Raw genomic sequence first — 12,195 nt, 5'->3', positions numbered from 1 at the left:
ACAAGTTCCTTAGTTGTATGTTGTAAATTAACCCTTGTTAATTAAATTAGGTCTTTACCCTCCTTCTCGAAACTCGTAGATTGTAATGGTTAACTTATTGTAGAGCGTCCGGAGAGCGAGTTTAGGAGATCAATTATAAATTTCAATCTACAAAAAACCGCCGATGAATAGGGCAGAACGTAATTATGCACAGCTCTTAACTAGAACTTTTAGATGATCAATGCGGGAGAGACAAAAGAAGCATAACACTCTTTAAAAAATGTAATTTATCTTAAGAAATATGTAAATTAGCCGTCGAACGATTTAACAAATCGCAAGGAAATGAAAAAAAATAAATCATTGAAGAAATTCTAAGTGCTAGCAGCGGAAGACGCAGAAAAGTAGCATAAATCTCTATTTCATTTGAATTTAAGGATGAGAGGCCGTTAGATAAATCTAATATCAATTTTATACAGGTGTCTTTGGAATCTCTTTTTTATGGAAATTTATCTCCGAAATGAAAAAGTTACATCATCATTTCATATTTATAACAGATGATAACCCTTGCTTCGAAACATCAGCGTCATAGTTTTCGAAAAAAAATACTTGACTTGAAAAATACCAACTTGATAAACCATCCATGTTAAAAGGCACCGCGATCGAACTAGTACCAGTTTTTGGTTTATTATCTCGATCTATCCTAAAGTTCACAAAAAAAGAGGTCAAACCGTTTCTATCTACAAAGAACCACGACCGCTACGACTGCACCTTACTCACTAACCACATTCCCTCAGTTCCCAAACGTCCGCCATCCGCAATTCACCTGCCAGAGACGAAATGGCAGCCATTAATGTCTTCCATGCTGCTGCTGCTGCTGCTCCCATCTGGGCACCTCAAACCGGTCCTTAATTGCCGTTTGCTGCCTATGTTTCACCTTCGCAAGATGGCCGCTCACTCGGACGGACGCACGTAAGCACGCACCGCGGTCAGTATGGCGCCGCTAGGTTCAGGTGATTGCCACCGTACAGGTGTGCATGTGTGTGAAGATGAGCATGATGATGATGATGCTGTTGCTGCTGCTGCTGCTGCTGTGACTGCTGGTGTTGCTGTTGTTGCTGTTGCTGCAGATTATGATGATGATGATGATGATGATGGTGCAACTGACCAATCGCCGGCGTAGAATGCCCCACCGCAAGTCCATAGCTGCCAGCCGTTGTCTTACACTCCATCGAGTTGCCGTCGGTTGTCGAACTGTTGTCCGTGGTTACCAGAACGCCACCGACCGGTGTCGGTGTACCGGATCCATCCGAGGAGGCTGCGTGCGAGATGACGAGCGTCGCGAGTGAAGGAGATCCAACGGGAGGAACGGAGCTGGAGGACGGTGTGGTCGCACCGGTCGATGAGGTCGCAACGGATGGTACCATTTGTCCGAGTGACGCCATCTTCAATCCTGCAGAAGAACCATAAACCAGCGAATTACTATCGAGTTACTCGTGCACGGATCGCCCGGAACCTGCGCCACAAAACGGTCACAATCTGATCTTGCTACCCATCGACAGCAACATCAACAAGTTGCCAAGCAGTGCACCCTCTCTGTATCTCTCTCAACAATGTAGCGAGACGATCGTCGATCAGCACCCCCAGCGGACGCACGCTTCACACATCACCACATCATTGTGCCCATGTTCTTTATGAGGTTTTAAATTCTCTCTAAAACCCCCAATTCCTCCACACGATTCTTCAGGCAAAGCAAGTGTCAATTACTGTGGACGCCCGTTTCTTTTTTTCGGGAAGGGGTGGGGGCGTTGGGGGTGCTACAAGTATGTCGACAAACGCGCTAATGGTCTCGTGCTGTCGTCCACGATCCACGAAAACCTCGAGCAATCATAATCGCCGCTTAAAACGACACTTTCAACAGCCCCACTGGCGACCCCTTGCTCAACGAAAGGCGATCCCCACACACGTGACACGATCACGATCGTTCGTTCCTCTTGGTCCCCATAGCTCCCATCCATCCCAGCTCTCCGTGCTCTCAGTGGCTCAAGTGGTTTGTCTTGGACGACGATGACGACGACGACGACGACGAGCAGTCTTTCTACTTTCTGTGCAGAACTGGCTTAGTGTCGCCGTCCCTGGCCTTTTGAGTAGCCTTTTTTTTTTGGCGTCGTCACAAGATTGACACAAGGGCGGGAGAATCGAGATTTGTCCACCAGACACACTCCCACCGAGGTGACCTTGAAACAAACGAAGCATCATCCTCTTAACGAAGCTTTTTTTTACCATTCTTCTTCCAACAAGCACTTGTTTTATTAGATTCTTTCCTCGATCGATCGTCAAACACAACCGTAACACATGGAACCCCCCGAAAACTCACCAGTATCGAGACCGTAGTGTGGCGATGAGCCCGTTCCGGTGAATGTGTATCCACCGTAATCCAGTGTCGCCACCGTGCTACCATTACCACCAGCCACTGATGCTGAGCCCGGTGATCCGACGGGTGTTACCCCGTTGCCGGTGACGAGTGATGACGATGATGATGACGAAGGAGGTGTTGTCTCGTGGAGGGACGTGTGCGTGATCTTCGAGTAGTGCCCCAGCCCGGACGGATCACCGACGGGATAGTGCCAGGAAGGACCGACAACGGATGCTGCTGCTGCTCCACCTTGCTCACCATAAACGGAACCAGGATTGCCACCGGTAGCACCGCTCGAAGCACCAGAACCTGACGGAATGTTTCCGTAATCCGTCGCATAGCCGGCTGCGGCCGCGGCAGCGTACGATTGTGTGAGGTAACTTCCGGGGAGCTCCGTCAGCTCGTATCCGGAATTGCCGGTCGGATAGAACGCACTACCAGGTGGACCGTACCCCTTGAGCTGCTGCTTACGACGGAATCCACGAGGCCGTCGCCGTAAGCTACCCTCGTCCTCAAACATGTACTCGGCCGACGCATCGATCGTCCAGTAGTGACCCTTGCCCGGTTTGCCGCACTCCTTCGGTAGCTTCTTGAAACACTCGTTCAGGCTCAGATTGTGACGGACCGAGTTTTTCCATCCGTTGTACTCGCCATTAAAAAACTCGTATCTGTGTGCGGGAATGAAAAGACAAAGAAAGGGTTTTAGATGTGATCCGGTGTCCGGTGAGCATCCATTTCGAAATGAATCAACTTCTAGAGCAGCTGTCTCTCTCTCTCTGTTCCAGACTCCAGGTAGGCATTACTCGCTCCCTAACACTTACTTTGACTGTAGATACTTGTAGATTTCACTGAGTGTACGGCGCCGATGCGGCGAATCCTTGATCGCCATCACGATCATGTTGATGTAACTGAGCTGCGGTTTCTCCTGCCGTCGGCCACCGTGCGCTTTCTTCTGCCCGTCTGGTGGTGTCGTACTACTAAGCTGTTGCTCACCACCACCACCAGCACTGCCACTGCCGCTGCCACTGGAACTTCCTGCCTTTCGCACAGTGCCACCGGAAGAAGACGAAGTAGCAACAACAGCGCCTCCGCCACTCACCGGTGGTGTCGTGCTCGAACCAGGCGAACCTAACGGACTGACCGGGGACATGGAGGACGATTTAGGTACCGAGTGTCCCCCGGGACCACCACCGCCAGCGGAACTTCCGACACTCGGTTCACAGTTTAGCGTTGTCTCGCCCGCCATCGATCCCGTGCTGTCATGCGATTCCGGTTGCAACTGATGCTGCATCGCATGATGATGTTGCTGTTGCTGTTGCTGCAGATGCGAATGATGATTCCCATGTCCTGCCCCGGCGGCGAACGGATTCGTGACGATCGATGTCGTTGAGGAAGAAATTGGTGAAACAGTTCCAGCGCTACTACCATTACTACGGCTTCGCTGTTGCTGAAGTGAACCACCAAGATCTGCACACGACACCGCCACACCGTAACCCATCATCGATTGAACGGCCGTTGGACCGAGGGATTCACCACTCGACAGTTTCAACCCGTTGATCGTACTCTCGAGCAGATAGGTACCGGTGGCCGACGGTGGTAGCCGAGAGTTGGTCATCCCGTCGGCCAACACTGCGCCATCACTCAACGGATCATCGTTTACCGGGGCGATGAGGTGGTAGGACGAACGGTGATTGATGTAGTACGAGGAGATCTTCTCAAACGGATGTGGGTGGTGGTGGTGGTGAGGAGGATGGTGATGGTACATCGACGGTATTTTACCACCCTCCGAGTCGGATTTTAGCTCCACCGGACCACCGGTATGGGTCTGGTATTGCGCGATCGACGGCGAATGACGTCCATCGTCCATCTCGTCCTTGACGTCCAGATCGTGCTGCTGACCGGCTGGATGATGATGATGATGCTGTTGCTCCGGCTGATGAATGTGATGATGATGCTGGAGGTGTTGCTGCTGCTGCTGCTGGCCATGGTGGTGCTGCTGAAGGTGATGGTGGTGATTCTGTTGCTGCTGCTGCTGCTGCTGCTGTTGCTGTTGTTGCTGATGATGATGATGGTGCTGCGATGGGTGTCCGATCGTGTGCGATCCATGGTGAGGATAGTAATGATGATAGTGATGATTCATCATCGATCGATCATCCTGCAAGCCCTGCGCTGCCGGATTCTCGATGATGTGCGGAGTGGCCATCACTATGTTGGACGATAGAGTACGGTAATGGTATCCAGGACTCCCAGTAGCAGCAGCAGCAGCACCACCACCACCACTTCCCATCAATCCCTGGTCTTCTTGCACATCCACGATCGAGCTCGCGGTATCCATGTGCTCTTCCGTTTTAATCATTGTTACACACCACAGCGTACACTCACAGACACTCCGTACACTTTTCCTGATCGCGAGCGTTGATCACTCAATCGCAATCGCACAAATGAAGATCACTTCCTCGCGATCCTCGAACGTGATATAAATATTTATCATAAACTCGATTTGCTTATTTGCACTCGCTTCACAACTCAACTGCACTCAATTCACGCTCGCTTGAAGATCGCTACATTCAATAGTAGTACTCTTGATCCTGCACTGAGGATGGACATCACCACAAGCACACCGAAACTGGTCTCCTATGCTGCTGATGCTGCTACTCAGGACTATCGCGGTACTAGCGCCCAAAGCGCTCCGGGGCCGGAATCCGGGACGACGATTTCAGAAAGCGAAAAGCGCGTCTCGCGTGTCTGCACTTGACGGAGCGTAATGATCGACTAATTTGAGAAATCCTTTCCCTAAAAAACAAAATACCTCCCGAAATGTAAACAACGGCCGTCGGTCGGTCGGTCCGGACCGGGCCCCGGACCCGGGTGGCCGTGGTTTTTCCATTTTCCTCCGTCTCCTCCGTCCTGGGTTTCTGCCGGACGCACAAGACGATGAGGATCGGGGGCGTAGGGCGCCCTGTGGCCGCAAATCCCAGGCCAAGCTTGAGACAGACAGAGAGAGAGAGAAAGGCAGACGATCGTGTGCGCGCGAGCCAGCGCTCATGCATACCATCAGCAAACGCACCATCCAGGGCATCGCGCATCGTTCGCTTCTTCGTTCATTTCTTGCTCCAGAATCTCCAGAAGTATCGAGCGCGGCCGTTTCACCACGGGATGCTAGCGTGCTTTGTTCTGTGTTAACCCCTGGTGCTGCTGCTGCTGCTGCTTGTCTCGGAGGTGCGAAGTGATGCTAAAATGTATTTAAAATCAGTGTTTTATCATCTGTAATATGTAACAACCTTATGACAAACATTTCTCAAGTATGTTGATCACATTTAAATATGCGTTTAAGGTTTATTAAATACATACAAGTCTCCTTACTTTAAAGTTACTGATGCTTATCTCGATATCTTTCGGAATAGTAGTTCGATAACCGCCCGAAGGGTTAAGCGCGCATCCCCAGCATTCCTCTCGCGCCATTCATTAATCGCACACAGCGATCGCGATCTCCACACACGCGTACGAGGTTTATTTTCTCCTATGCTCAATATTGCTTGGCGAAGCACAATTTGGGTCGCCTCCAAGCCATTTGTTGGCGATCGCAACTCCGCGATTTGAATTGAGTTCGGTGACGATCATGTGAATTAATCGTTCGCTTGAGCTGAGGAAACTTGAGCATCGGTTTTAACCTGCTTCACTCCGACTGCTCACGTTTGTCAAGTGTTTTTAGGTTTTATGAGCAGGAAGGGAACAAAGAGGAATACTGTAACGAAGCTATCAAGGGTTTTTTTTCGTTTGATTCTACTTTGCGTACGCGAGTCTTGTGCCCTTCTCTTGGAGGAGTTTTGAGCCCATAATTACCCATATTTCAACGGACATCGACGAAGCTTCGATGCTTCGATTTTGCTGATTCTGAAATATTGTTGATTATGGTGGTAGAATGGTGTCTGAATTGAAATTCTTGAACCCTCAACTGATTGCTGGATCGCCGACGGATAACTTTATCTTGATTCCAATAGGAAAGAGCTGTCGTTAATATCTTTATACACTAAAACGTTGAATCAAAACCTAATTTTGCAGCATTTTTTAACACTGCGATTAGCAAAGCTATCATAAAGCCGTCGTGGTGGCGCTCTTCTCATCTTCTCCGGATGGTCATCCCACAAAGACAAGACACGCGCACGCGTTAAAGATGCGATGAGCGGAGATGAGAAGAAGATGAAACTGCGCCGAATCGAGTGATGGAAAAGGCGGAGCTTAAATAGCCCCCACAACTGAACCGTTTATGATCGAAGGGAAAGATACCGTGGGCAACGAGCGTGAGAAGCTGCAAGAAAGAAGAAGGGAACCGCGATCGCTGTCTTACTCACCGCCTGCGAAAGATCGCAGCAATCGAAAGGAACCAAGGAAGTAGATTTACTTGTTACGAGAAATGAAAAGATGCTTTAGATTCTCCTTTTTCTTAACGTTTTCTATTAAATTTTATGTTTTATAAAACTTAAGGACCAGTTGAAAGGACCCTAAACGAAACTCACAAACCGCTTGTCGGAACGCACGCGTGTTCGTCTTCCCTTCATTGGGGGACCCACAAGGCGATCGACCAATGGCTGACGTTAACGCTTGTCCCTCGCCAACGCGCTGTTTTTCTTTTTGCTTCTTGTCCCGCGGATCCGCTTTCCGTTCTGGTCCATTCTGCCCCACCAACGGCTTCCACGGCTTTTTAGCAGCGTTAGCACTCGCCACCCCGGGCCAAAATGAAGATCGTTACCGTGGGATTGTGCCCGCTCGGACGGCGATTATCCGGTTTGAGAATGGACGCCATCGACTTTCCACACACAACCAAGAAAAAAAGGATCAATTTGTTGCTCGTTTAGTTTGCTGGGGCCGTTTTCTTCTTTGGACGAACGAGCATTTCCTCGTTTTGTAGACGGTTTGATTAATGCTTGCATCTCTTTTGTTTCGTAGGCCACGGAAGGAAATTGTCGGTGCGGTTCTAAATGCTCAAGTATGATGCTGACGCTTATGCTCAATGATGCCCCTTCGTTGGTTTTTGGGGGCTTCGTGGAACGTGGCGTTGATACGATTGTTTATAGAATCATAAATCGTTCGGCGGACATTTGAAGCGGTAGCCGTGTCAGCATTTGAGGTCGCGGCCAACGATGCTGTTTGGGCTCCATCGCGTTCGAATGCCTTCTTCGATGGGCTTGGTTGCGTCTTTGGTTGAGAGCATTGCCAAGCACGAAGAGTTTGTATTGCTCTAATCTTAACAAAGTAGGCTACCTCGCTGTTGATCGATCGTTCGTCGTGAAATTCAAGTATTTTACGTATTTCTTTTTGATTTAAGAATTGTTGCCCTCATCCGATAAGATCTAAAACTCAACTCTTTATCAGACGGACGCTTAACACTATATCCTTTGTTGTAATATGTTTTTCTTTGTGTGATTGCCAGGATATGTTACTATGCGCATGCTCCAACTGCAAGCTTGACCTTTCTTACTCTCTTCTTTCAACATTGATGATGAGGAACCGATGACGAAAGAGGGCCGCATGAAGGTCACCGACTCTAACAACCCTTTTAAAAACGCAGCGGCATGATTCAACAACATAAATTAAACAATTGCTCTCCCAAACCAAATGATACACTCCAAACAACCAGCGAGCAGATCGTGTGTTCCATGAATGATCCATACAGTGATCGGAAATATAGAGAAAAAAGAAAAGGAAACTATACAAACCCCACAGCACTGAGTACTCTAGTAAACAAACTAAAAGATGGCAAACAAACTCCAAAATCATCCACTCCTGCACCACCTGGACCACTGGAGCATCTGATCGGATCCTGGTAACAGCCGATACCCTCGCAACCATACACGTTCGCTAACGTTTACAGGAAGCAAAAACACAAATATCCACAACAGCACAACACTACCTCGGTGGCCAGTTCGGGAGCACGAGTCCGGAAGGTGCCTAGAGACGTGCCATGAAGGGGAAATGAAGATCCAAGAAATCTGCACCATAGGCGCCAGCCTGGCTGGTCCGAACCAAAAACACCAAATAATCAACACAACTTCTCAGATCTCGGACATCATCACCGTTGGCCGGTTGATGACCGGCGTCCGAACCGTCGTTGACCTAGTCCCTTCCCTGGTCCCCCAACCCAGCCAGAAGCTTCCAGCCCGAGAATCCCAGAGCAATCGAAAGCAAAAAGACCGGGACGCCAAAAGATAATCACATCGTGGCGGGCGGGTACACGCACACACCCCCGGGGGAACACCAGCTTCATTCACTAAAATATGTTGTATATCTTCATTGGTTGTAAATGTTTATGATAGCGAAAGCACTAGCCACGACCAAGACCGATCCCCTCTCTGCTGACCGCCATCATGCCCGTGCTCCAGGCTGACCAAGGAGGGATCGCTACGCGCATTGCTCCTGAACCGTTCCCTTGATCCACGATCCCCCGTAATCCTAGTCCAGCGATCCCCAGGCAGCAGTTTGATAAACAGTCTCGTTTTATAATTTATAACAAAATACAAATTGTTTATATAAAATCGTTATACAATCGGCGGCGCTCAAGTGACTGAGCCGCTCTCTTTGCCCGAGACGCGCGCTTTACGGTTTGTAATCGTCACGACCCCGGTTAAGCAACGGGGTGGAAATGGGGGAGGAGACGCTGGCTGTGGAGTGCATTTTTTGCCCGTTATTGTTTGTTTGACCACCACGCCACGCACGCTAAAGGAGGAAGTTGGCCTTAAGTGGTGGCCACCAAGCCCAGCATCCCACCAAAGCCACAGAGTTTCCGCACGGGAACGACCGGGAGTGGCCGGGATTTGTTTGTCCGCGTCGTAGTAGACCAGGAACAGGGTGTCGGTGGTTCCGGGGTTGTAAACAGGCGCCAAATACAATGCTAAAACTTGTTTGTAAACACATGCGCACTATACTACTCGCGTATTTGTAAAATTCCAAAACATATATCCCCGCCATGCCTCCGTGCTCACGCGCCCTTTGGCGTAGTAAGGTTTGTGGAGGATCCGTTTGTGTTTATCATAGGAATGCGGTCATCGGATCAGATGGTTTTTTGGAGAAAGTCCACGATGGTGGAAAGGATCAACCAGCGGCCGAGAGAGGTCAGATCGCGACCCTGCCCTTGGACAACTACAGTGCACCAGCAATTCCAAGGAGAAGTAGGTGAGCTAGTGATGTTTTTATTGAAGTAGTTACTGAATCCTTGAGCAAGGAATATTATCACACGATTTTAATTCAAATATAGATAAAAGGACTAGCAAGAATTGTTGTTTAATGGAAGGAAATGTCCTTTTCTCGAGCTGTCAGCGTTTGAAACAAACAATGTCGTGCATATTTACGACAAAAGTGATAGTAAGTATCGTTTTAAATTTGTATTGCCTTAAATTTTCTCTCTCATATATCGCAAATAGGCAATAGAGCTACATTAAGCTTCTAATCCTTCATCGAGGATGCTTCAAAATGCGTCACAGATCGAACCATGAAACATCATCTGAACCTCACTCCCGTGAAAAACACATTTCGTTTCCCATAAATAGATCGCACGGCAAAATCAATCGGCGACGAATCACGAGCTAAACGAGCTCAAAACTGAAGGCCAACCCATCATCTCTGAGCGTCATCTTTACGCTTCCGCCCGGACCTGGCACGACAACAAATCACGCACGAGAAATCGCGAACGAGATCAATTTTCCGACCCGATCGATTTTGATTCCTGATCAAAATGAGGCGTTTTCGCTTCGCTTTCATCACGCTTTCCACCATTTGCTCTTCGATTGGTGATCCTCCTATGCAGCAAACAGGAGCTCCTAAGACGGCGAACGTGGCAAGCCAACGAGCAAGCCAAGTGAAATTGGGAAAATAAATCATCATCCGGGATTGTGGCGAGCGGTTGAACGGGTGCCGGAACCATAACCGCTTTGATCTTGCCTTCCCGTGAGCCGAGAGACCGCGCGAGTGGCCTTTCAAGCTAGTTTAGGGGAGGCAGTGCGTTGGATGCTGCCGGAATTAGGCAGAAACAGGGGTTTGGAACGGTCATAGAACTCCCGGCGGGCTCACACGGTAGCATCACGGCTCGCATCCGATTATTAGCACCTCATGATGGTGAGGGCCAACTTGGAAGGTGCGGGAAACCGAAAACCAGAGCATCGATTCTAGGATCCTCAATTTTCCTCGAAAGCAGCTTCGGATCCGTCGGATCGGATGCGCTTCTTAGGTGCCAGAGGCAAGGAACCGCGATGCGTCGTTATTGGGTGTCCCGGGAGCTTCTCTCTCTCTCTATCTCTGTCTCTGTCTCGCCGGGAGGGTAATTAGAACATCATCGGAAGTGTGCGGATGTGTTGAATGATTATCGACCCCCGGTGCCAGCAGCCAAACCACCAATGATGTGGTTTGTTTCAGCTGGCAACCGAGCTGGCTCATCTTGAACGGTGCTGGAATGCCGTTCCCTCCCGCTGAACCGGTTGCCACGGTGTTGCGAGCGCAAATCCATTCGATGAAAGTTTCTATTTTCGTAGAAAACCGAACCGGGACGGGATCTAGGATTTTGGTCGGAGAAACTGCCCGAGATCATACCGGAACTCCTCGTGCACGAGACCGCGAAGCCGTGAGACTGCCGTAGGACCAATCTATCCATTCAACCCTTTACCCTGATGGCCTGATGGCTGCTGATGCCATGGCCTGCACGCGGATGCACGTCTTTACAATGCAATCGCCTTCAGGCATCCTTCTCCTCCTCCATTCTGCCGGAATTCGGTCCAGCGGCACGATCGCGAAGGCGCGATTTATAAATTAATTAGTGTAAAAAACATTAAAATGTCATAATTCCACTGGGCCCCGGGCCAGCGCATTGTTTACATCAGTACTAATTATAAGCATTATTTACAACGCACGCCGTACGCTGAACGTAAACAAAATGGATGCTCCTGCGCTGGATGCTCCCGCGGCAAGCCCCGGGACCGTAAACCGAAAGATCATTCTCAACTCCCGGCTCCCGGTTCCGTTTTCGGTTGATGGTGGCCGGAATGCGATAGACACACCGTTAATACAGTGTTTTTTTTTTCTTTTCTTTCCATCGACGCGACGCGGATGCTGAATGGTATGGCAAGGAATATGGCTACTCCAATGGTCAGCGTCTGGTGTCAAGGTGCAATATGCGGTGGCCGGTTGAAGTCGAAGCCGAAAGTATGGCCGTCGCCACCACCATCACCAGGCGGCAGATCTGGCACCTTGCTCAGCTGTGGAGCGGCCGTGGTGGTGGTGTTTCGCGAGCTAAAAATACCATCCAACGGTGGGTTCCATTTGGCCAATTGGTGGCCTCTTACCGTTTTTTTCTGAGCCAAAAACCGCAACTATCTGACTGCTTAGTACCAAGAAAAGGCGTGTGCTGTAGTGTGGAGAGTTGGGAGATATTTTCTAACAATTGGATTTCGAATTTGGCGCCAACAGAAGATTTAGAAGTCTCATGCTGTACAAAAAGTGAATCTTCATTTACATAATAGAACTAGTCCCGCTGTGTTCATTAAGATTATGCTGGATTTGACTATGCTGCCATCTGCCAACAACTTTGTAGCGGAACTTGCTAGTAACCTTGGACTACACCACCATTTATCATGAGCTGCCACTAGGTTTCGAGAAGGAAGCACCCGGGAAAATTTCCATAAATCGCGTCCTCGCGCTTTCTGTCGATATAATTAGCGTTCAAGGATGCCTCTGGTGTATTGTCTTGGATTGTGTCGTCGTCTTCCTTGAGCCACTGCCGCAATGGAAACGGTTCGAGAGGAGATCTCCTGGCTTGG

At 49.3% G+C, this 12,195-nt stretch overlaps 1 protein-coding gene across 1 annotated transcript; it reads right to left on the bottom strand.

Annotated features, from left to right (window-relative positions):
* Nucleotides 1-563: 563 nt before the first annotated feature.
* On the bottom strand, nucleotides 564-5,123 carry LOC126575254 (forkhead box protein biniou). The gene is made up of 3 exons (XM_050235860.1): nucleotides 3,214-5,123; nucleotides 2,354-3,060; nucleotides 564-1,429 (listed from the first exon to the last, which is right to left on the bottom strand). The coding sequence occupies exons 1-3, from the start codon at nucleotides 4,746-4,748 to the stop codon at nucleotides 966-968; spliced, it is 2,706 nt and encodes a 901-aa protein (XP_050091817.1). The 5' UTR covers nucleotides 4,749-5,123; the 3' UTR covers nucleotides 564-965.
* Between the last annotated feature and the right edge of the window lie 7,072 nt (nucleotides 5,124-12,195).

The sequence above is a fragment of the Anopheles aquasalis genome, chromosome 3, assembly GCF_943734665.1.
Source record: "Anopheles aquasalis chromosome 3, idAnoAquaMG_Q_19, whole genome shotgun sequence".
Taxonomy (NCBI): Eukaryota; Metazoa; Arthropoda; class Insecta; order Diptera; family Culicidae; genus Anopheles; species Anopheles aquasalis.
This window is presented reverse-complemented; position numbering and strand designations above follow the sequence as displayed.